The sequence below is a fragment of the Rhipicephalus microplus genome, chromosome 10, assembly GCF_043290135.1.
Source record: "Rhipicephalus microplus isolate Deutch F79 chromosome 10, USDA_Rmic, whole genome shotgun sequence".
In the NCBI taxonomy this organism is placed as follows: Eukaryota; Metazoa; Arthropoda; class Arachnida; order Ixodida; family Ixodidae; genus Rhipicephalus; species Rhipicephalus microplus.
In genome coordinates, this window is record NC_134709.1 from 5,915,318 (window position 1) to 5,939,622 (window position 24,305).

Genomic DNA, 24,305 nt, shown 5'->3' on the forward strand with positions numbered 1-24,305 from the left:
TAGAATGTACATTTTATTTGAACAAATCTCGGCAACCACAATTTTTGGAACAGAAACGATGCAAACCATCACCACTACAAAAACCTTTGACAAATTGTAGTTTGGGAAGCTCCAAGTATAATCTGGACCCAAATATGGTAGCTACATGGGAATTAACACTTCACTGGGCAAAGATGACATATGAAAGCACTATGAATTAACATGGACAAAATATTTGCATACTGATGCATAATTTCAATCGAACAAACTATGTAGTAACAATAAGTATTAGCAAAAGAAGTAAAAAAAAAAAGAACACAAGGACAGAAGCCTAAAGGACCTAATAAATCAGGAGTGATACTGGAAAAGAATAATGTAGAGGAGCACATGAGCAGAGCAGAAAATAAAAGGCAATTTAACACAAACAATAGTTCTAAACATTTTGATTGAATGATGTCCCATAAAGATGGCTTCAGGCTAATCTCTACATCCAACTATACTGAATGATACAATATTAGAAGACAGCAGCCTTCTCTCTTCAAAGGAAGATACATAAAATCTGCATCAACGTGAGTACGCTCAAGGCTGACAACAGACGAATGGCCGGTGACCTTATCTATTAGAGAAGATTGACAAGTGCACGAACAGGACTATTGCACTAGTCACCAAGACGACTGGCTGCTGTAGTTCGGTTATCTCAACAGGCACATACAATTCGCTGATGTGCAGCCTATCCACGTTTGAGAGCTTCAAGAGTCTTCAGTCAAAGGGCAAGAAGCCTGCCTTGCTGCCACGTTGTTTATATCATCTATGGCTTCTGTATATATTTTCTACAAAATCATATAAAGAAATATAGCACAAAAAAACAAAATAAAATTGTGAGCGGTACGAGTAGAACATGTTGAAACAGACTTTCACCAGACCAAGTCCTTTCGATGATTATGGTCATCCCCTATCCCCTCTAGTCGCACTGTGGTTTTTGGTACAAGACCAAAGCATTCAATGCTGACTGAAGAGCTGGAAAGCATATACCAGCAGAAACATGAGGCAAAGATGCAAAAGGTGCTTAGATGAAGTCGTGGACCATAAGGAGCTGACAAAGTGTTAGCGCTGGACTTGCTTCGCATGCCCTCCAGCCAGCACGCCCAAAGCAAACTGATTTCAAAGAACAGAAGAGTCCATTGCTTACTCCCAAAGATTGGCGATGGCCCAGCTAAACCACTTAATGGTACAAAGAATGAGCTGAGAGGGTCCGCACAATATTCTCAAGATTGAACCAAAGCACACCGAGTTGAGCCATGTATGGTTGAAACGTAAGGGTTGCCCAAGACACATCGATAGCATTGCACACACAGAATAGAGCCTTCTTGCCATATAGATAGATGAACTTGTACCAAGTTGCCCAGCTTTTCATGCAGTTTGATGCGAACCAGCATCGATATGCCACTACATTGCACAATGTGAACAGATGGTTCTATCATGGCTTAAAACATGCATGTTGGTCTATCAATCGCACAGGAGTCAAATATAGCTGAGAAATACAAGAGCATAATGGTGAAACATTGCACTAAATGTTTCGGTTTTGCAATGAAGTAGACAATATGGGTCAAATATATCTTATGCATTCGCAAAAAACACTAGATTAACTCTATGGCCACTTAACAACATACCATTTTGGGGTGCAATAAATTCTGTAAACCTTGGGACTATGTTTCAAACAGGGTTGTGGATCACACGTGGAAATGTTGCGCAGTAGTTAAAGGGCAGCTCATAGCCCAGAGTGGATCCAAAGGTCACTGGCCCGTCTCGCGACGGCAACGCAAGGTGCAGTCTGTCGCCCAATCTTCATCCACTGGTGGTTACAGCAGAATGATAACGAGCAGGAATGACTAAGAGAGTCCTCACATGTAGTTCAGATAGAAGGGAGAGCCACAAGAATTCTTGCACGATGCATTCCCTGGAAGGCAAGCCAGAGACAGAAACCACGAGGCCAATTCTTGTAGACAAAGAGACGCCATGGCCGCAGGACATGGGTATCCGGACTTGCCCATCCATGAAACACAGGCTGGACGTGAAAGGCAATGCGGGTTGGGTAAGCAAGAACCAGGAACCAGGAGGTGAATCTTTGTGGACGCATAGACACCATGGTCGCAAGACAGAAGTATCTGGAGTATTGCCCTGGAAGTATCTGGAGTCACAGGCCGGACGTGGAAAGTAATGTGAGTTTAGCAAGCAAGGGGCAGAAACCAGGAGGTGAATCCTTGGAAGCACAGACACACCATAGCGGCATGGCAGAGATATCTCGAGGATTGTTTTGTCCATCCGAGAGGCACAGGCCATATGTGGAAGGCAATGCGGGTTTGGATCCACTGGATGGGACCAAAGATAAAAAAGTTGTAAGAACACCAAGACTTCAAGATGTCCTTGAGATATACACGGTACACACAGAAATGGTAGTTTACAATGGCACAAAATATTTGAAAATGCTGAATTATGGCTTGGCCTAAAAATGAACGATAGAATGGGCTTTCTTTTATTCTCTGATTGGCAGAACATTGCAAGCAATATTCAAAGACTGTGGGTTTTAATTGCACCAAAAGAGAATCATTTCTTTTTTAATTTATATCGTGAATGTTTAAATATCTTTTGATGAGGGAACAACCAGGAAATCAGGCAAGATGTACGTTACTAATACAAACGCCATATTTATTGACTGCCTAGAAATGTTGCGGTGTTGATAATAGCTGCGTAGTGATGCCTTTGTGATATGGCTGTTGAGAATGATCTCACTCTCGTAACAGCAATTATTATACTATAATGAAAATCATGTCTCCTATGCTTTCCTTCACCTAACTTATTTATTTGGTCTAACAAAGAGATGAGCCTCTGAAAAATTTTCTTTTGTTTATGGCGAGGGCCTCACCCCACAGAGTTCATACCTTAGGCTAGAATATGAGGGTTTATTGTTCAGCAACAGTCTCGTGCAAAGGCCACGTGCTACTCAGGAAAGTTTTGAAAATTCTGAAAAAAATCTTACCTTTTTTGAAAATGCTTGCTGCCAGCAGATAATTATCACATATTATTTGAGTAAATTGTTGAATTCTGTTTAGGAAGAAAAATGTAGACTTTCTGTCTGAATCCTCGAAAATCACATTAGACTAACTGCAATTATTTACTGTAACATACAGTAAATTATTTTATCATTTCCACTTGCCTTATGTTTAGTCTTCTGAACCTTTGTACAAAATTGTATAAATTTGAAGATTTATAGACAGTTTAGACAAGTGCATCTCACAAAGGTTTAATGTAATGGTACATGCTTAAGTAGCCCGAGCATGAATCAAAGCACTTTCAGCAAGGACAGGCCATAAGCACTAAATAGCGAATTAAAGGAGCACCGACACAAAATTTTAAAGGTGAAATAATGAGAGAGATCGATTTATGCAGAGACATGGAAGCCTAAAGTACCATCTACAAAATATCAAGGGCAAATATAGCTTAGAACACATTTAAAATCAATATTAAAATGCATGCCATGCGACGTCTGTGCTGTAAGAGACACTGCATCATCTTGCTACATCAATGCGACAGCAATGTGAACAGACCTACGTCAAGAGTTTGTGTTAGCTGGTACGCACGCTTTACTAACTGCGATTTTTTCTTTCATGCCTGCAGCTTTGTATGTGCTGGCTCCGATTGCTCTCAGAGCAAGTTCTCGTGTGGGAGGCTCATACTTCACAATCATGTGTGGTCACGTGGCCAGCTGTGTTTACTTTGCCACCCGAACTGCTCCTACCTAGCTCTGTGATCTTTGAAACAGAACATGCGATAAGACTCTCGATCAGCAGCTTTAAATAAAGAACTGTTGTGCACTCACACAAACGAGGTTTCCAGTCGTGATAGGTGGGTCAGAAGTTAACTAGGTATTGAAAAACATGCTGTGACCCTATGCTTTAACATGAACAAAGATATATTTTGATCAAACAATGTGGTATCTCATTCATTGATGTAATCCTTCTGCTGTAATGCCTTTGGGCGCTGCGGGGTATCTGATGAACAAAGAATAAAGGCTACCTACAGCAAAAATAAAAAAGGCACAAAACTTGTTTAATTTACCATGCAAACTTACAAGTTTGGCAGCGCTAGGAAACCATGGCAAGTGGCAATACACTGTGAACATTATTCGTCTTTGACAGTTCGCCATGGTGTCACCTGCCAAGTTGGTGCCGCTGGCGAAGCTCGGAGCAGTGATAGCCGCTTTATCGGTTTTTTTCTGGATCGCTGGCAGTGCCCTTTTGCGAGGTGCCCAATTTTTTCAGTGCATGGTCCAGGTGCCTTTTCCAAAACTACATCGACATGTCTCGCAGTAAACAAGTAGAAATTAAAATTTAAGATTCTATTCTTTAAAACTACAGCAAGATCACAAGCATGTTGGACATGGAGTACCTAATGTGCACTTAAATCTACAACCACACAGGTCTCTGCATTTTGATCCCAGCTAAATGCAGCCACTGTGGGCCTGGTCCTAACACTGATTGGTGCAATGCAGTAGCTGCCAAGCCACTGGGTGTAAGTGTCACAAAAAGCCCACATGTGTCAGCAAAGCCCTATGTGAAACAAATCTGAAATTGTATCAAGTTTTAAAACCTGTTCCCATATATCTGAAAAGGGCTATGTCAATGTCACCAAACAATTCGTGGTTTTCAGAAGTAGAGGGCCTATTGTGCCAGGACATACGATATACGAAAATGGGATAGTAAAAGGATGTTTAATGCAAGATAAGCCCTGATTTTGCCGGCTATAAACCTCGAAAACCGTCAGACCGCCAGCAACCACTATATTGCTATGGAAGCTGGTGTGACGCCATGTGCAGCACAGAGCAAAGTAGCCTTCCATAAAAGTTTCAGCAGCTCAGAATTGTTTTGTTTCAATTCCAAGCTGAAAGGAATTGAAATACCTCAATAGTATGTGCAACTGGCTAAGGAACAAAACCATTTACTGGAATCAATCGGAATGCAAACTCCCTCAAAGCAAGCAGCTTGTTATGTAACAGGGCATGAGCGTATTAGTGTTGCCAGATTCAGTACTCTTTCGTATAAAACTATTCAATACTCAAGTAGGTACCCCCGTTCACCAACTTGTTTATGAATGTACAAGCATTAACTTCACACTGCATTGATTATGACAGAAAGTTTGGTGCCATGGCCTCTTCAACAAAAGGTTTCTGGTTCAAACTTAGAAGGGAGAGAGAAGACCAGGTAGGATACAGGCATTTTGTCGTGTATTCGCTTTCATTGTTCTCAGTTTGCCTCACAAATCTTAGGCTATGCACCAGTTCACCAAACATTACACTCTGTCAACAGATATACACATTGTCATCCACCATATTGTTCCAAGTACAAGACTCGTGCGAGGCAGTGTCGAGAGGATGTCTACCAGAATGACACTGCAGTGCCAGCAGGGAAATGCTATGCATGTAGACCGATGCCTGCTCTCCTGGTGCAAACGAAGACTGCAGCATGTTGCACAGGTCGAGGAGCTGTAATGGACATACTACAAACGAGTTTGTAGTCCTAAATATGGATAATGTAGTACGAATGTAGCACAGTGCAGTACACATGAGCATGCGGCAAACAGTCTTTGACATACAGTGGTACTCAGATAGCACCGCAAAAGATAAATGGAAAGTACAATGTTTTTCCTGAATTGTTACTCTCCCCAAACATCCATCTTCACAATGCTTGAAATGTGACAGCTTGATATCGCACTGTCCTACAACAGCTCTCAACAGTTCTGCAAAGTGCCGCTTTTAAAAATCTATTTGGCTGTATCCCATTTTTTTAGTTGTATGCACACACATGCACAAGCCCATGGAAGAGTGAAATTGTGCACAGAGGTGTTGACAGCACTATGAGAAGTTTTGCTTGGCATACATTCCTTATACTCGAGTGGCCTGTGATGTGCATTCAGCTGCAGTTTTTTTTCTCAGCAGTACAGAGGCAGACACACTATCATTATGTGGAACCTCAGCACCCTTTCCAGTATGTTTAAAAGTGGCTGCCATGAATCGGCATGCATTCAGATTGAAGATTTCCCCGCTTGCATGTTTCCACTTGCATTGCTAACGATAGCACACGTAACAGTACAGGTTTAGAGTATACACTCGCAAGAGGTCGCCACGCAGCCAATGAAGGCCAGATGTCTCGATTGAACAAGATTTGAACTCGATATCTCTTCATGGCACGCAAACTTCCCTGACAGCATTTGAAAACTGGATCTGGGACTTACATGAAACCACACAAGAACAGCATGGCAGCCACCTTGCACTGATCATACCAATATGATCACCATGAACTGAAAGGCAGATGAGGGGAACTCATGAAATAACAAAAGCGGAAAAATATGGTCTATGCACACCACGTACTAATCCACACTGCAAGGCCCACAGGTGATCCATGCATAATCTTCACAGTCAGGATCATTGCAGATCAATCTTGACCTCTTAAACCAGGTGGCAAGCGTCAAAAAAAGATTGGAATGTGGAAAAACAGGGGCTGTAACATAGTAAGAGGAATTGTTAAGAGTAGACATGAAAGTTGAATGCAAAAACTCATCCAAGCTTCCATCACAACATGAACACTACTCGATGGGGCTGCTGATACACAGGAGGTTCACGAGAGAACAATCAAGGAGTTGAGACAAGTCAGAACACTGTCTTGCATTAAAACAAATCACTTCTGTACCAGAAGGAGCCGGTAGAATATGGTGGCTGGGAATGCAACGGCAATCGGCCCTCATCCAGGATGAAAGCTAAGCTGACTTCCAACAGCTACAACGTGCCTAGTGTCAGCTAAACATCACCATCACCACACGACTTGCGTAATGAAGTCACCGCAGCAGGACTTGGTGGATGTTCTTACTCCCACCATGCCTCACTCTCATCAATTCAATGCTGCTGCTTAAGCTGGTGACAATAAATGCCTTGATTTTTTAATAAGAATTGCCAGGGAAGCAGCTCGATCCTTTTCCATGGTCCTGACTTTAAGATTCCTTGGCCCTGGCGAATTGAATTGTTTGCAGAGCTGCAATGACAGATGCTTCTTTTTTGGTTACTTTTAATTGAAATTCGGAGCCTTCCGTGCCATAATTTGTTATTTATTCTTTTTTTTAGGCATTTTCTGTGGACTTGTACTTTTATGACTGTGTGATCTCACCAACAAAACAACTAAAGCAGGCACACCAGTCCTCCTCTCCCAATTTATTTTCCCTACACGGCTGCTTTCTTTGCTTATGCTTTTGTAGCTGATGATTAAATATGTCTAAGCGCTTTGTAGTAGGTGCACCTTTAAGAGATTCACTTGTTGCGATTGACATGTTTCGCTGACTGGTGCCATTTTTTTTTCCCGCCAAGCTTATCTTACATGCTCAGCCCGTAAAGTGGACGAAGGGATGGCTGCACAGTGCAGTTGTAGCTCGATTGGTAGACTATCGGCCATGTTATTCGAAGTTTGCAGGTTTGGTTCCTGCCAGCAGCAAGTTATACACTTTTATTTCTTCACACTTACATTACAATCACTACTAATGACATCACGGAGGGAAAAAAAAACTAGGAGGAAGCATGGCATGGAAATTTTAAAACCCAGCCATTAAACATGACAGGAGCATGCTGCGAAGTGTGCCCCTAGATGAAGAAGGAGGGGAGGGGGGGGGGGGGGGCAAGCGGTGTCTCAGAAGATTGGCTAGTGGATGCAAGGAGCACACGCTTGTGAATTTTCGTTTTTCTTCACAAGCCCATCAAAAAAGGAAATGAAACAGGAGCAGGATGGGAATTCAGCATGAACGCAAGGAGCAAGCAGCTTCAGAGGAGGTTGGCTAGAGACGTTAAGTGTGCATTGTTGTGAACAATGCTCTCGTGCAGGAAGCCAAAACAACTTTTTGAATTTTTTGCGTATTTTGCCTTGGTCGGCATTTTTGTTATAATGCACTGTGCTCCCTCCTTTTTTTTTCTGTCCTCTATCAATAAAGTCCTCTGCAGTTTACTAGGCGTCATTGTCTGTTAGCTCTCATTAATGTGTCTAACAATGACAAATGAGCCACCAATATTTCACTTCTTTACTTCATTCAAAGACACTTTAACAATGTACAGATTAGTTCAAGCACTGAGGTAAAAAATTGGCTGTGGCTTAACTCAGTAATACCTGGGTGTGTGTAGCGAAAGATATGATTAATCTTATTATTCAGCTTGTTTCTCTGCACGCTTACACTTTTCAAGGCTTGCGGCTCATTTTTCCTCCATCTCACTGCCTCCTCCTGGCATAATCCCAATGGCAAAGCCTGGTTTCTTTCAGTGTCTTTGATTCACCTTTCATATATGTCGATGAATTCCACCGATGCAAAGCTGGCTCCTCCTCTGTTGCTGCAACGTGGTTTCACCGGTTCCTCTTTTCACGTCATTGCCAGATGGCATGGCGAGTGGCAACAGCTCAACTCGTGGTGCAGCCACAGGCCACAGTGAGAATATGGCCAATGTAGCTCTCACTACAAAACATATTTATTTTACAATACCTCCATGCAGTGGAGTAGCCAAGGAGGAAAATTTGGGGGTTCGAAACTCCCGAAAATTTTTAATTATGCTCACACACACACACACACACACACACACACACACACACACACACACACACACACACACACACACACACACACACACATATATATATATATACATATATAAAAGAAGCATGAATAAACCCCCCCCCCCCCCCCCCCCCGAAAAAATTTCCTGGCTATGCCCCTGCCTCCATGAAGTACAATACATTACAGTCATGAGGTAAATAATCCTGCCAAAAAGTTTTATTCTTTGGACCTTTCACAGCATAGTAAAACACTTTGAAACTTTCACTAGCACAACATGGAGATGAACGTCTGCTACAGAACTAATACATAGTCTAAATGTCTTCCTTAGCATGATGACAGTACAAGACCTGCGTCTTTACAGCAGAATCAATATTTACAAAATCACAGGTTGGAGATCATGTACACAGCCCTTGGATAAACAAGCAGTCGAAATGAACTAGCGTAAAACGCGCATAAAATTCACAATTCTTGTCACGCTGTTTGGATTAAAACAAAAAACTATGCTAACACAAAGGCTACAACATTAACTCACTGAACAGACTAGGACTGCTTCAATAAAGCTTTGTAGTTCATAAAACACTTTGACACTATTATGAGGTGGCTATGCCTGAGCAGGACTTTTACTGCCATCTAGAATGAGTGAAAATTGAATGAACACGGCACAAAGAATAAAAAACACACAAGTGCTGCTGGTACTTAAACAGAAGTTTGCAGTTGTCTCTAATGGTAGTACAGGTATTAGACAAAGTGCATTTTGGATAAAGAAGGGGGGGGGGGGGATGAACAACAAGAAAGAAGGCAGGGAGGTTAACCACGCACATGCCCGGTTTGCTACCCTATGCTGGGTGAATGGGAAGGGGGCATAAAGATTAGAGAAAGGGGAAAGAGAAGAGAAAGAGAGAGAGATAAAAAAAAAAGGATTGTCAGTCAATCGGCTGGCGCGTATCCAGCGGTGGCACTACACAAAAGTTAAAGGTTGTCACGTAGGCCTGTAGTCCTCAAAAACCACAAGACAGCTTTGACTACTTTCTGAGCCGACGAAAGGCGAGGACGGTGTTCCAGTAGCATCTGCATAGAGTGTGGCCGATCGTCCAATTGTTGCAATGCGTCCGAAAGCTTCTGTCTTTCGGAGGCAAATCGAGGGCAATGGCATATCAGATGGTCCATGTCTTCTTTGGCGCAGCAGATGTCGCATTCCGCATTGTTGGTCAATCCGATGAGGGTTCTATAGGCTTTTGTGAAGGCAACCCCCAACAAAAGGTGACAAAGAAGCGAAGCTTCACGTCGACGAAGTCCGGATGGAAGTCGAAGTTCTAGTCGAGGGTTTATTTGATAAAGAAAAAAAAGAAACGCTCAAAGCGATTCAATATTGATGAAAACTAACAGACAATGATACCATTTTCTTGGCATGAATGTCTGTTAGTTCTCATTATTATTGAATCTTTTTGAGCATTTATTTTTTCTTTACCCAAAATGCACTTTGTCTAATGCCTGTACTGTTAGTTAGTTCGCATTATTAACCATTTCTAGCACCAATTATGGTGCTCCGTCAACGAATGTGTCAAACTCACATAGAATAATAATACGGCACTCACAATATTACATTCCAAAAAAGAAAATGAAGCAATTTGCTGTTTGCTGTGAGCTTGAGTAATTAATTCTAATTAGCATACATAAATATTTATTTCTTCTTTTGATACAAAAATGAGCATATAGGCTCCAAATGCGTGTGCAATTTTCGGTTGCATTCATTTCGAGAAAAGAGAATTAATACTTCTGATGTTGGTTCTCGAACGCGACACGTTTAACGACCCGTCAAACAACATAGTGCCTCCATTAGAATACATAGAGCTTAAGGTACACAAAAACACACGCACAAGGACTCCAACATGCACTGACTCACTTTGTCTGTCTTTTTATGTACTTTAAGTGCTCTGTCTTCTAATAGATTTGTACCAACGAGCTTGCCTCAACAGTAGTGCCTTCACACAAAGTGATCGACTACAATCATAAATGCCCCACCACAGCGGTCTAGTGACTAAGATACTCGGCTGCTGACCCGCAGGTTGCAAGATCGAATCCCGGCTGCAGCGGCTGCATTTCTGATGGAGGCGGAAATGTTGTAGACCCGTGTGCTCAGAATTCGGTGGACGTTAAAGAACCCCAGGTGGTTGAAATTTCCGGAACCCTCCACTCAGCGTCTCTCATAATCATATGGTGGTTTTGGGACGTTAAACCCCACATATATCAACAATCATAAACATCACACTGAAGTCAAGTCAGGACATACTGACCATGGAGAAGGTTAAGTTCATTCAATGAGCAATTGCTCTCTTTGCTATTGCTATCTTGCTCTCTTTTGACCACAAGTTGACACAACTAGTATAAATAAGTTGCAAACATAAATGTAGCAACTGCTACAGTAGGTGATATTGTGTCTAACAAAGAAAAATGAGCCTTTTAAGTTTTTACTTGTTTGCTTAATTCATAGCGAAGGCCTCGTTCTCCATTATTTAATGTCACCAGGTAGTATGTGAGGGATTATTTGTCAGCTTCTAGCTTGTAATAAGCTCACGTGCTTCGTGATGCCAGCAGGCAGAAAAAAAAAAGTGTTCCACACTCACCGTCATGGTAACTTGTGCTGCTCACTCCCAGGTTGAAATGCACACATGTACCACATAAAGTGGAAGGGGGAATAGTCGCCACTGCAGCTCAGTTGGTCGACCATCGGCCGTGCATTAGTCAAAAGTCACAGGCTTGCTCGCAGCCGTAGCAAGTTATGTTTTTATACACCTGATTGATTGATTTGATTGATAAGTGGGGTTTAACGTCCCAAAACTACCATATGATTATAAGAGACACCGTAGCCGAGGGCTCCGGAAATTTCAATCACCTGGGGTTCTTTAACGTGCACCCAAATCTGATAACACGGGCCTACAGCATTTTTGCCTCCATCGGAAATGCAGCCGCCACAGCCTGAATATGAACCCGCGACCTGCGGGTCAGCAGCCGAGTACCTTAGCCACTAGACCACTGCGGCGGGGCTGTTTTCATACACCTGACTTTTTTCACCTCTACATGACAATTTTTTTCCTAGCCATCATTGCCTGTTAGTTCTCATTAATATTACATCTAAAAAAGAAAGCTGAGCCCTTGGATTTTCATTTCTTTCCTTCATTCAAAGAGATTGAAACAAAGCCGACATTCAGGGAATTAATGAAACAATGAGCAATCATTCAACAAGGAATGTTGATGAAGCTGTTTCAGCAACTTGTGTGGAGCTGGAGCCTGAATATAGCAAGTCCCCTAGCTGAGTGCTAGCTCTTATGACATTTTCTGTCAAGTGATTTCTCAACACTCAGAGATTACACATCGGTGCTACTAAGTGCATTCTGCCACATTGTTTTGTCATGATCCACCATCTGACACTTAGAACGCTACTGTCAAGCTTTTGTTTTTCTTTGGACATTAACTTGCATGTACCAAACGTCAAAGGGTAGGCAAGCATGTACATTTAAAATTACCCCAATAAAGGAGTAACACAATGGCTAGACCAGCCACAATGATCTAGTAGTTATGGTTCTTCACTGCTGACCCGCAGGTTATAGTATCGAATCCCAGCTGCAGCGGCTGCATTTTCAATGGAGGTAAAAATGTGAGGCTCACATGCTTACACTTAAGTGAAAGAATCCAAGGTGATTGCAATTTTCAGAGCTCTTCGCTATGGTGCTTCTCATAATCACATGGTAATTTTGGAACGTTAAACCCCAACAATTATTACTCATCACTAAACTAGAAAAAAAAACATTTTACAGTGGAAATGACAGTCTGTATAAGCTGGTTTCATATTTGAAAAAAAAAAAGAAAAACAAAACTGGCAGATACCTAGCCTTTGCTTTATTTGCTTTAGTAAATTTTGTTTTTGCTTTTTTTTTTTATCTTTCTGTGGCATAAGTATACACATTTGAGCCCATAGGATTGATGGTTGAAAAGCAGTTTCGGCAACAGCACCTGCGCTACTTGACTCTTTCTTATGCACAGTTAATGCCCTTTGCATTTGAAACAACTCCTCATTCAAGGTTGCAATCAGCCAAGGCAACTGCAAATTCTTTTCAGTCACATCGGTGACAGGACAATGATGATTGCACAACACTAGAGGTTCATGAAAGAAGATTTGACAAGCGCACTATATTACACACTGTACATAAACTGCTGGTAATGGAAAAACACCAAAATTCTGCTGACGAAGTGTGGGGCAATATTCTTTGACTGCAAAAAAGCAGCAAGATTCTCGCGTAATAAATACATTTCAGCCTGTAGAGCTGTTTTGTGTAGTAGATAGATGATGTCCTTTTCAGTGTTGGGCTGAAGCAAAGAGAGCAAAATGTCCTTTTGGCTCTTCCGACTTGACTGAAGCTCCACGACACCAAGTAGGCAAGTAATACTATTTGAAGAGTGGTATGCCATAAAGTGACGTTGCAGTGATGACAATGCCAGCTCCAAGGAAAAAATTTCTGTTCCAGAGAGGGAAAAAACACAAAATTGTGATTTAGTAAACAATAGGAGGTTCACGTAACATGTAAATATAGTGTCCCCTTCAGGGACAAATAATCATGCGCTGTATACAAATGTATTAAATTTACATGGAATTAATGAGAACTGACAGACAATGATGCCAAGGATGTATAAAGAATGTTACTACTAGTATTGTAATGTAATTGTGAAGAAAGAAAACAGGACAATTTACATGGAATTAATGAGAACTGACAGACAATGATGCCAAGGATGTATAAAGAATGTTACTACTAGTATTGTAATGTAATTGTAAAGAAAGAAAACTGGATAAAAAGATAACACATTGTCGCCAGAGATCCCTGCCGATGGCACATAAGTTTTTCACCCAATTTTTCTTTTCTTCTCATTTACATTACAATTACCACTCATAACATTCTTTATACATCCTTGGCATCATTGTGAGTTCTCATTAGGACTGTGTCTAACGAAATGAGCCCTTTATTTCCCACTTGTTTTCTAATATTCCAAAGCGTGATTCTAAGGCACTCAACATTACATTCCGAGAAAGAAAATGAAGGAATGTAGTGTTCTGAGTGAGTTTCAGTAATTAATGTTATTAACATGTAATTAAATATCTAATTATCCTGCAACCTGTCAGCTTCAATCTTTGCATAAAAATAGCAGCATATTATGCTCGAAATGCACACACATTTTGTTATTAGCTGTACTTGCTTGAAGCAAAGAACGAGAAATATTCTTGACATTGGTCCTGGAACATGGCACGTTGAACTATCGTCGAACAAGGTATTTCCAGCAAAGCTATCCTCTGCAGCAACACAGATCATAATGAAATTAAAGTTATTCACTCAGGAGGCCTGTATGAATGTGTCCACCGAGTCATTTCAAGAAACACGTGACACACTTTTGAAGGTGATGTGTACAATTGTGCACATGGTGCCTGAAGGAAATACATGTACAGGGTGTTCTTCTAGACAATATAGATTTGTTCATAACCATGGTGCGAGTTTCAGACCTCCGTCATCTTCAAAAATGAACTCTACACTAAAGTGGAAAAACTTTGGCACACCTAATGTTACATTGAAAGGGGTAATTAAGAAAAACTCACTAACTAGTTTTAATTATTATATGTTTACGTTGAAAGTTGAAGGAGCTGACAATTTATAGCATGCACATTTTTTCAGAAATCTACCAAATTGCACGTATACACCATCTTCAGCACTGTGGAGGCTACAAACCACTTAGCCAATGAGAAAGGTGAAAATCCCTCACGCCGTATAAACCCTTTAACTGCCAACCCCAAGCTGTGCTTGTCACACACACAAGTTTGTACCGATATCGCCTACTTCACACTCGTCACGTCCGATTTTTCCCTCCTTCCGCTTCCAAAGATGCATCACGGTCTCCAATTGCTTTGCTAGCAGTTTTCAACCCTAGATGACGGTAGTTATAGTTTTAAGCGTGACTACAGCCACAGTCGACATCCAATTTCCCAGACCTTCAAGGGACCATGAAAACATCCGAAAAATTGGCCAGTCTGGAAAAACTAATGCAAGCAAAGACACATTTTTCAATAGGTATTTTTCACTGATGGAGAGGGCCATGGCAGGTGTACAGGGTTTTCATTGCAATTTAGCAAATGCATCATTTAGGTAACTCTGAAAAAAAGCTGAAAGAAAGAAAGAAAAAAAGCCTGATGTGGCAAGTGCTATTTCACTAGTAAACACTTGACACGACATGCCGAATTTCTGAAGTTCCTTTTCTAATAGGTTTCTTGGGCAGACACTTGACTCTGTTGTTGCAAGCTTCAGGAAGAACAAAAACTGATGAACTTGAGAGCTGCATCCAACTGGGAGTCAAGTGTATGCCGAAGGAACCCATGAGAGAAGGAACTTCAGAAATTCAGCATGTAGTGTCTGCTCTTAAAAAAGCAATCATCAAGTTGCTGCAGTCTGACAAGGAAGGAGGATTTGTCCTGGTTTAAACCGCTCCATGAGGAAAAGGTGGCAGCGGCGTTATCAGGGAGCTTCAGGAAACTGCCAAAAGTAGCTCTGGCAGAAGTAAAGCGAGAAGCTGTGAAGCTGTGCGAAACAGCAGGGCTCACTATTAGCCCTGCTGTTTCCGCCAAGACCCTCAAAGGAACTGCAAAGACCCACAAGGAATCGCGTACTTTTTGGGTCACCGTATCGAAGCGTGCCTCCTTGCAAAAACTTGTTGGAAGGTATCTGCAAATTCATATTACAGCCCTGACCATTCATCTGTTCATCTTAAGAAAACCCCAGAACATCCTAGACTTTCTATAAAGTGGGTGTCCCCAAAGTGCCTCTGCTTTTTCCGTGGGCGTTAAGGACGTATTTTATTCCCTACCTCAGGAGATTTTGTGCAAGGAGGTGGAAGACTGCATTCAACGCTATGGTGAGAATGAATTTTGTAAACTTTGTGGAACTGACGTAGATAGATTTCTTGAACTTATGAACTTTTATTTGCAGTCAACAATTGTCACGAGAAATGATAAATGGTACATTCAAAGACACGGTGTGTGTATTGGATCATGTTTATCTCCAGTCCTCAGTGATATTTCATTAGCTCGTAATGACAAACGCATACAAGGAGGCTTGCCGAGATACATACCATTAAGGTATTGTGCTATGTTGATGATTTTTCAGTGATTTATAGTGCAGAACAGAATGACACAAGACAGCACACCAACAAAATTTTCAGCATTTTTTTCTGAAAACGTGACTGATCTGCAGCTGACAACGGAATTCCCCCGAGAATGAAAAAACTTGAATTTTTAGACCTAGAGCTTATGTTTCTGCCAGAACACGTGTGCTGGCAATGCGCTCCCAGAAAGCCCTGTTACCCTTTAATTCTGCACACTCCAAGATGGCTAAGCGAGGAATTGAAAAAGCATGCATGATGGCATCATTGTCAATGTCTTGTACCCACCAGATTCAAAGCAGTTTTGGCAACCAAGTTCATAGACTTAAGAAAGCAGGCTTTCCTGATCAGTTGCTTACAGGCATAGCAGAGTCACTTTTGAATGAATTGAAGCAGGGGAAGAATGCGCAGGGCACATCTCCGGACCAGCCGAAGGTGTCTGCCATTCTTTACGTGCACTAAGTTTCGCACTGCTTAACAAAATCATTGAAAAAAAACTGGGATGAAGGTTGTTTTCACAGCAAAAACAAGCTAAGCTCACTATGCAAAAGAGTTAACTCCGTAAGAATTTTAAGTGTTTGGTGCTATAAGAAGCACGAAAAAATGTTCGTAGAATGTATTACAGGCATAGTGTATCTCATTTCTTTATCATGTGTTTGATACTGCAACACTACAGCTGTTGCAAGACTATTCTTCATTTACTTCGTTATAAGCGAGATTTTGCTATATATGGGTTTATTATATTGTCACGAACAAAACAAGACCCGCAGCCAGGAGTTCACTTGAACCAGAGCAACGAAGATGTTCTCTTCTTCTTCGTGGCCAAAAACGCGTATGAGCCACAGTGGCTCGTTTATCAATGGTGGCATTACCCCCTCTCCCAAGAAGCATCGTCTCGATGCTATACATGAAGGCAAAAAAAAGAAAAAAAATTAGATGAAAATTAGCATGCGAGCAAAATGAATGGCGTAAGGCGGAATAACGTAATTGGTTGTGGGGACAAAAGTTAGAGAAATAAGAAAAATAGGAAAAATGTAAGGAAAGGACGAAACAAAAAGAAAGACGCGAAGTTACTAATAAAGTCAGTCACTCTCTGGCGATTCACAGCGCGAAAAGTATGGTTTGAGACGTGAAACGTGAATGACTTCAGTTTGCGGGGTGAAACGGGAACGTCTCGAATTGCCTTGTGGGAGAACCTCGTAAGTGACGTCACTGAGACGTCGCACAACCTTGTAAAGGCCGAAGTAGCGGCGAAGAAGCTTTTCGGAACGTCCACGCTGTCGGATAGGGGTCCACACCCAGACTTCATCACCTGGCTTAAAAATAACTTCACGGTGGCGAAGATTGTAGCGGGGCGCGTCTGCGGTTTGGTGACGTTGAATGCGGTGACGAGCAAGTTGACGGGCCTCTTCTGCGCACTGCGCGAATTTGGCGGCATCCGTGTGGTATATTCCTAAGTTGTCGGGCAGGAGCATGGCGTCGAGCATCGTCGTGACGTCACGACCGTGGACTAAGCGAAAAGGCGTGAAACCGGTACTTTCTTGAACAGCAGTGTTATACGCAAAAGTTACGTAGGGAAGTATGGTGTCCCAGTTCTTGTGATCGATGTCCACATACATTGACAGCATGTCTGCAATTGTCTTATTGAGTCGTTCATTCAGCCCATTTGTTTGCGGGTGGTAAGCCGTTGTTTTACGATGTTCCGTGCCACTTAATCGCAAGACTTCCTGCAGCATCTCTGCGGTGAAAGCTGTCCCACGATCAGTTATGACGACAGCTGGAGCACCGTGACGTAAGACGATACTGTTAACAAAAAATTGGGCGACATCTGCTGCGGTGGCTTTTGGAAGTGCCTAGGTTTCACAGTAGCGTGTTAAGTAGTCTGTAGCGACGACAATCCACCGGTTTCCAGACGAAGACGTGGGGAATGACCCCAGCAAGTCCATGCCAATCTGATGAAAGGGCGCCTTTGGTGGGCCAATTGGGTGCAGTAGTCCCGCTGGTCGTAAAGGTGGAATCTTACGTCGCTGACAGTCGCGACATGTGCGAACGTAGTGCTTCACAGTCTTCGCGAGACGTGGCCAGTAGTAGGAGCGTTGAATCCGTTGCAGCGTGCGCGTATAGCCTAGGTGTCCGGATGATGGCTCATCGTGACACGCACGTAAAATGTCACCACGAAGTGTAGTTGGCACAACAAGCAGATACATAGCTTGTGTAGGATGAAAGTTCTTTTTATAAAGCACTCTATCACGGAAACAAAAGGAAGATAGTGAGCGCGCAAAGTTTCGGGGAAGGTGGGAATTGCGTCCTTCCAGGTAGTCAATGAGCGGGATGAGCTCCGAGTCATGACGCTGTTGCTCCGCTAAGCTGGTCGCTGATACGGCAGAAAGAAAAGTGTCGTCGTCTTCAAGGTCAGTGTTGGCATTTTCGACCGGTGCACGTGAGAGACAGTCGGCGTCGGTGTGTTTCCGCCCAGATTTGTGGACGATGGTGACATCGAAATCTTGTAGCCGAAGGCTCCATCGTGCTAGAGGACCTGAGGGATCTTTGAGATTCGCGAGCCAACAAAGGGAATGGTGGTCGCTAACTACCCTGAATGGGCGGCCATACAAGTATGGGCGGAATTTTGTTATGGCCCAGACAACAGCGAGGCATTCCTTTTCGGTTGCAGAATAGTTTTTTTCCGCTGGGGATAACGTTCTGCTCGCATAAGCGATCACGCGCTCTATGCCATTTTGCCACTGAACTAATACCGCTCCTAGTCCAACGTTGCTGGCGTCAGTGTGTAATTCCGTGTCAGCGCTTTCGTCAAAATGACCTTGTACAGGCGGAGCCTGGAGGAGGTTTCGGAGGGTGTCGAACGCATGGCACTGATCGGGACCCCAAACAAACGAGACACCGTCTTTTGTAAGCTTGTTGAGGGGTTCAGCAATCTTCGAGAAGTTTTTGACAAAGCGCCTGTAATACGCACAGAGCCCCAGAAAACGGCGTAGGTCGCGCTTATTTGTGGGCACGGGAAAGGTGGCAACGGCGTGGGTTTTCTCGGGATCTGGGCGGATGCCAGCATGGCTCACAACGTGACCAAGGAACTTGAGTTCTTCATATCCAAAATGACATTTGTCGGGTTTGAGAGACAACCCCGCTGTTCTAATTGCCTGAAGAACTGCATAAAGGCGTTGGACGTGTTGTTCAAACGTGTCTGCAAAGACCACGACGTCATCAAGGTAAACAAGGCATGATTGCCATTTGAGCCCCGTGAGAACCGTATCCATCATTCTTTGAAAAGTAGCTGGCGCTGAGCACAGACCGAAAGGCAACACTTTAAACTCGTACAGAACGTCCGGAGTAATAAACGCCGTCTTTTCGCGGTCGCGCTCGTCCACTGCGATTTGCCAGTAGCCGCTACGCAAATCCATGGAGGAAAAATATTTAGCGTTGCGTATACGGTCCAACGAGTCATCTATCCGGGGTAGAGGATAAACGTCCTTCTTGGTGACCTTGTTCAGTTTACGGTAATCAACGCAAAAACGCAACGTACCATCCTTCTTCTTTACTAGCACAACTGGCGAAGCCCAGGGACTGGTCGATGGCTGAATGACGTCGTCCTGAAGCATTTGCTGGACTTGGTCACGTATAGCATCTTGCTCTTTTTGCGACACCCTATAGGCATGTTGTCGGATGGGTCTCTCAGTAGGTTCCGTGATGATACGATGTTGAGCAAGTGGTGTCTGTTTAACCCTTGACGTAGTGGCAAAGCAGTCTTGAAATGAGCCGAGTATACGCAAAAGGCTTTCTCGTTGAGCCGAAGGTAGTCTCTCGTTTACGTCGAGAGTGCTCACGAAGGCCTCGTCAGGGTGGCCATTCGATGAAAATGAAGCTAACGTAGATGGACCATCGGCATCGGCAAGTTCTTCACAATATGCAATGGCAGTGTGTCTCGTTAGGTGGCGATATTCGTCGCTGAAGTTCGTGACCAGCAGGTGAGCATGCCTATTGCTAGGCTGAATGATTCCTCGGGCAACACAGATTTGTTGTGAAATAAGGAGAGACATATTGGCCTCTGCAATTACCGCGTCAGACAAGTCCTGTCCCAATTCTACTTTGACAAAGAGGCTGCTTCGAGGTGGGAGAGTCAGAGAATCGTCGGTAACACGGAGCGCTCTTTTCCGGAATTGCATACTGTCAGTTGCAGCGCAAAAAGGATCCTCGAACGACACAAGTAATTCACGGAGGTCGATGACGGCGCCGTATCCACGAAGGAAGTCCATTCCTAGAATGACTGGTCGAGAGCACACGCGCAATACGAGGAAAGAGCCCGCAAATGTTGACGTACGTATTCGAATGCGTGCCGTGCACATACCAGTAGGCGTCACCAGATGGCCACCTGCCGTGCGCAACTGAGGTCCTTGCCAAGGCGTCATAACCTTCCTCAGTTCAGATGCCAGTGTTGCGCTCATTACGGAATAGTCGGCACCGGTATCGACGAGGGCGTTAACAGCATGATTGTCGACGAAGACGGCAATTTCGGCAGAAACAATCTTTTTGCTGTCGGAAGACACTGCAAAACCGGAATCGCCCTCGTCTGGTCGTTGCGTCGAAGGAGGGTCTTTTACAGTTCGCCGGGCCGCGACTTCACCCTCAGAAGTCGCCGTTCCTAGTTTCCCCTGCGGGGACTTGGTGACCGGCTCCTGAAAGGAGCGGAAGACGATGAGGGCAAACTGGGTGACGTGGACCGGCGAGGTGATGGTGATCTCGACTGGTGGTGCCGAATAGTCGAAGGAGTACGTTGGCCCGAGAGATAGGCTTCAATTTCGCGGGGGCGCTCACCGTAGCGCGGGCATCGAGCATCAGGGTGGAAGCCGCGGAGACCTAGTTGTCGGTATTGACAGTTCCGGTATACGTGACCCGCTTCGCCACAGTGATAGCAGAGCGGACGGTTATCCGAGGTACGCCACGTGCTTGCCTTGCTACCACTTTGTCTTGAGATGGACGGCGGATAGGTGGGTGAGCTCGAAAACCTTGAGCCGAGAGGTGGGCTTGAAGCAGTGTCGTGAAATGGCTGCATAGCCTGGTACCTTGGCCGCATAGCAGTATCTGTAGCCGGTGGCGCAGGGGATCGCAATGCCGCTGCGTATGTCAGGACTGGGGCCTCGGGAATCGGCGGTGCGATTGGGGCTAGGGGTGTGACGGCCTGCCGGACTTCTTGTCTGATTACATCCGCGAGGGCTGACACGGGTGGATGGGATCCCACTGCCTGCAGCTGTCGCAATTCGTCCCGAACGATACTTCGAATGAAGTCTGCGAGGGTCTGTCTCTCGCTGTCAGAGCCGATAGAGCATGTGGTGGCCGGGATCTGGCGTTCGTATTGTGACGACCGCTGCTGCAGCGTACGTTCCATCGTAGCTGCCTCACTGATGAACTGGGCGACTGTCGTCGGTGGATTGCGCACGAGCCCAGCGAAAAGCTGTTCTTTTACTCCGCGCATTAAATGGCGAACCTTCTTTTCCTCAGGCATGGCAGGGTCCGCGCGCTTGAAGAGTCGAAGCATGTCCTCGACAAACATGGATACACGTTCGTTCGGCCGTTGGTTTCTGCTGGATATAGCTTATATAGCTTATTCGGCCCTCTCCTTCCTTTCGGTGTTGCGATAGGCGTCACGGAGCTGTCCGCTGAACTCTTGCCATGTTGCAAAGGAGCCCTCGTGGTTCTCGTACCACGTCTTCGCAGAATCCTCCAAGTAGAAATAAACTCGGCGCAGCTTGCGAACATCGTCCCATTCGTTGATGCTGGCAACCCGTTCAAAGTGGTCTAGCCAGTCATCAACATCCTCGAAGATGTCTCCATGGAACGGCTTTGGTGTCTGTGGCACGTGGAGAACATGGGCGAGAAGCGAATCATGGCCATCGCTGGTTTGGACCGCCTGGCTTGTCATCGCAGTTGCCATCTTTCTGGGTGTCGATGCCAAGGGACCAAATTCAGGGGGTAACCCACGCAGGCGGCGGCTGATTCTTGCTCTGGGAGATGTAGCTGTCTCCACGATGGCCGACACAGCCGAAGTACACGTACCCAGCGTCTCCACCAGTAATGTCACGAACAAAACAAGACCCGCAGCCAGGAGTTCACTTGAACCAGAGCAACGAAGATGTTCTCTTCTTCTTCGTGGCCAAAAACGCGTATGAGCCACAGTGGCTCGTTTATCAAGGGTGGCAATATCGAGTTTTGAGTGTAATGAGTTTGAGTGTATATATTATACACATTGTTGTTTCATAGCTCTTTATCTGAACAACCCTAGTACATTATTTCTATGAGACTTCGTGTTGACTGAGCATGCAACACCAAGGAGATGAAGCTTACCGAGTGGGTAGAAGGTCTCCCAACAGGTAATATGAGCATAACGTCGACAGCACTATTGAGATGGACGTTGCAAATCCCTTGAGAATGCTGTCGGCATAGCGCACAGCCAGCGACACGACCAAGCCACCAAATGTCTGTTACAAGTGAACACAGTGAACTGTCAGAAAATTGAATTGAGTTTGCTTACCACATACAGGTTTACAGTAAGCAATTGGGACAAGGAAAAGCTGCATGAAACAGCTTGAAAATACACCTCGTCCCCAGATTCACTGTGGCAATAAGATGACAAACGCAAAATAGGTTTTCAAACAATTCAAACCAACAATGCAAATGAAAAAAAGTTATACAAAAAGAAAATACTAATAATATGGACATATTTAACAAAGCACATTCAAAATAGAAATACTGGAGAACGTATGTACATTTACACAAGTAATTCTGAAATTAGTTAAGAGTAATTGACAAACAATAACACTGCCTCAAAAGCATAGTTAGTGGGCGACGTTCATAGTGTTGGTTTAGGCATGTAAAATTTAGTTAAAAATGAAAAAGAAAAGAAACAAAAGAATGAAAACTAGAAGAACTTGATGTTGGGCTAGTTGGTAACTCAGCTTCCCCTCTCCCCAAATAATTATTACCTTCCAGTGAAAAATTATTATGCACTGGCTATGAATGTGTCTGTCGATTTCACATACCATAATTGCAAAGCAATCAATATTACATTCTGAGAAAGAAAGTGAGGTAACCTGTTATGTGGAAGCTTCAGTAAGTAATCATAGTTAGCATGGAATCAAATATCTCATTACCCAGCAGTCTGTCATCTTCACTTTGACATAAAAAGAATAAGCGCCAAGTGTGTGTGCAATCAGTTTTTGGTAGCATTCATCTTGAGAAAAGGAAAGCATTACTTTTGACATTGGTTCTGGAACGCGTCAAGTCGCAGGAACCTTGATACATCACAGTGCTTTTACCAAGGTTATCAGCTACACTCGTACGCAGCACACTACAGTCAAACCGAGACATATCGGCTATGATTTCACTCATCTAACAAGCATTGTGCCTTGCTCTCTTTAGGCCACAAGTTGACCCAAATGACCTAATCAAGTAGTGCTCGTAAACGTAGCCACTGCTGCTGAAAGGTTTATATACCCCATCTGGCAAACTTATATCCATGCGTACATGAAGCATACAATGATTTGAAACTCAATTCAATTCGGCTGACACTCACAAAAGGCCCCTGAGAGTTGTGAATGACTGCAACTACGTGAGTGTCCTGCATTGTGATTAAACTATTTCATTTAGAAAGAAAAAAAAAATATTTGATTAGATGATGTCGTCATACATACTAGTTGCATATGACTTTGAGGTATTGTAGAAATGCTGTTATGGCCAAATAAATTGCATTTTCTTAACACTTGTTTTCTTTCGTTTCACTTTTCACCCAAACTATTGCACCGGGCACATAACCAGATGAACTCCTCGAGACTCTCATTAAATTCCTTAACTCTAAAAAATGGCTCGATTTTCTTGAATTTTTTGTGAAGTCCCTGGTTCTTGAATGAAAACGATTTTTCATGAGCCAACACTAACTCATGATGCTATAAAATAACTTCTGTAGTATATAGGTTCATGCGACGTCAAAAAAACTTTCTTTGCCAGTACTGCAGCAAGGTGAGTAACAACTCTGAATCAATGCCAGTAATTTATTTGAGCTCACTGCAATGGTCATCCCGGCTACAGGTGACAATGACTAACACTAAAATGTTCCAATGCCCATATATAACCCCTTAAAGTGGACGAGGCATGTAGCTCAGCTGGTAGAGCACCAGGAGCATTATTGAAATGTCGTAGACTCGGTCGCATCCTGCGGTATGTTATACCTTTGTTCACTTTTCTTTTTTCACATTCACATCACTATTACTAACATCCCCTATACTTTCCTTGGCAACATTATAGTTCTAATTAATATTGTGTCTAACAAATGAAAACGAGTCCTTAAAATTTCCACTTCTTTCCTTTAAAAAACTATTAACTACAAACACAGGGGAGGCTGATTAATTACTCATTACAATACAGTCAATACTGGATACAACAAACTTGGATATATCAAATTATTGGCTATAGCAAACAGTTTAGAAATC

General features: G+C 43.4%; 1 protein-coding gene and 1 long non-coding RNA gene across 3 annotated transcripts in view; both read right to left on the bottom strand.

Annotated features, from left to right (window-relative positions):
* On the bottom strand, positions 1 to 7,638 carry LOC142774541 (uncharacterized). The gene is made up of 2 exons (XR_012886438.1): positions 3,017 to 7,638; positions 1 to 2,348 (listed from the first exon to the last, which is right to left on the bottom strand). It is a non-coding gene; the product is annotated as an uncharacterized LOC142774541 (long non-coding RNA).
* Positions 7,639 to 8,814: 1,176 nt separating this feature from the next.
* Positions 8,815 to 24,305, bottom strand: part of LOC119180756 (UDP-N-acetylglucosamine transporter) — a 39,361-nt gene continuing 23,870 nt past the window's right edge. For both annotated transcript variants that reach the window (XM_037431888.2, XM_075874927.1), the window contains exons 7-8: positions 22,165 to 22,298; positions 8,815 to 13,130 (exon numbers count right to left, since the gene is read on the bottom strand). In XM_037431888.2, the coding sequence (XP_037287785.2) occupies positions 13,061 to 13,130; positions 22,165 to 22,298 (204 nt within the window). In that variant the 3' untranslated portion in view covers positions 8,815 to 13,060. The remainder of the gene's footprint in view (positions 13,131 to 22,164; positions 22,299 to 24,305) is intronic.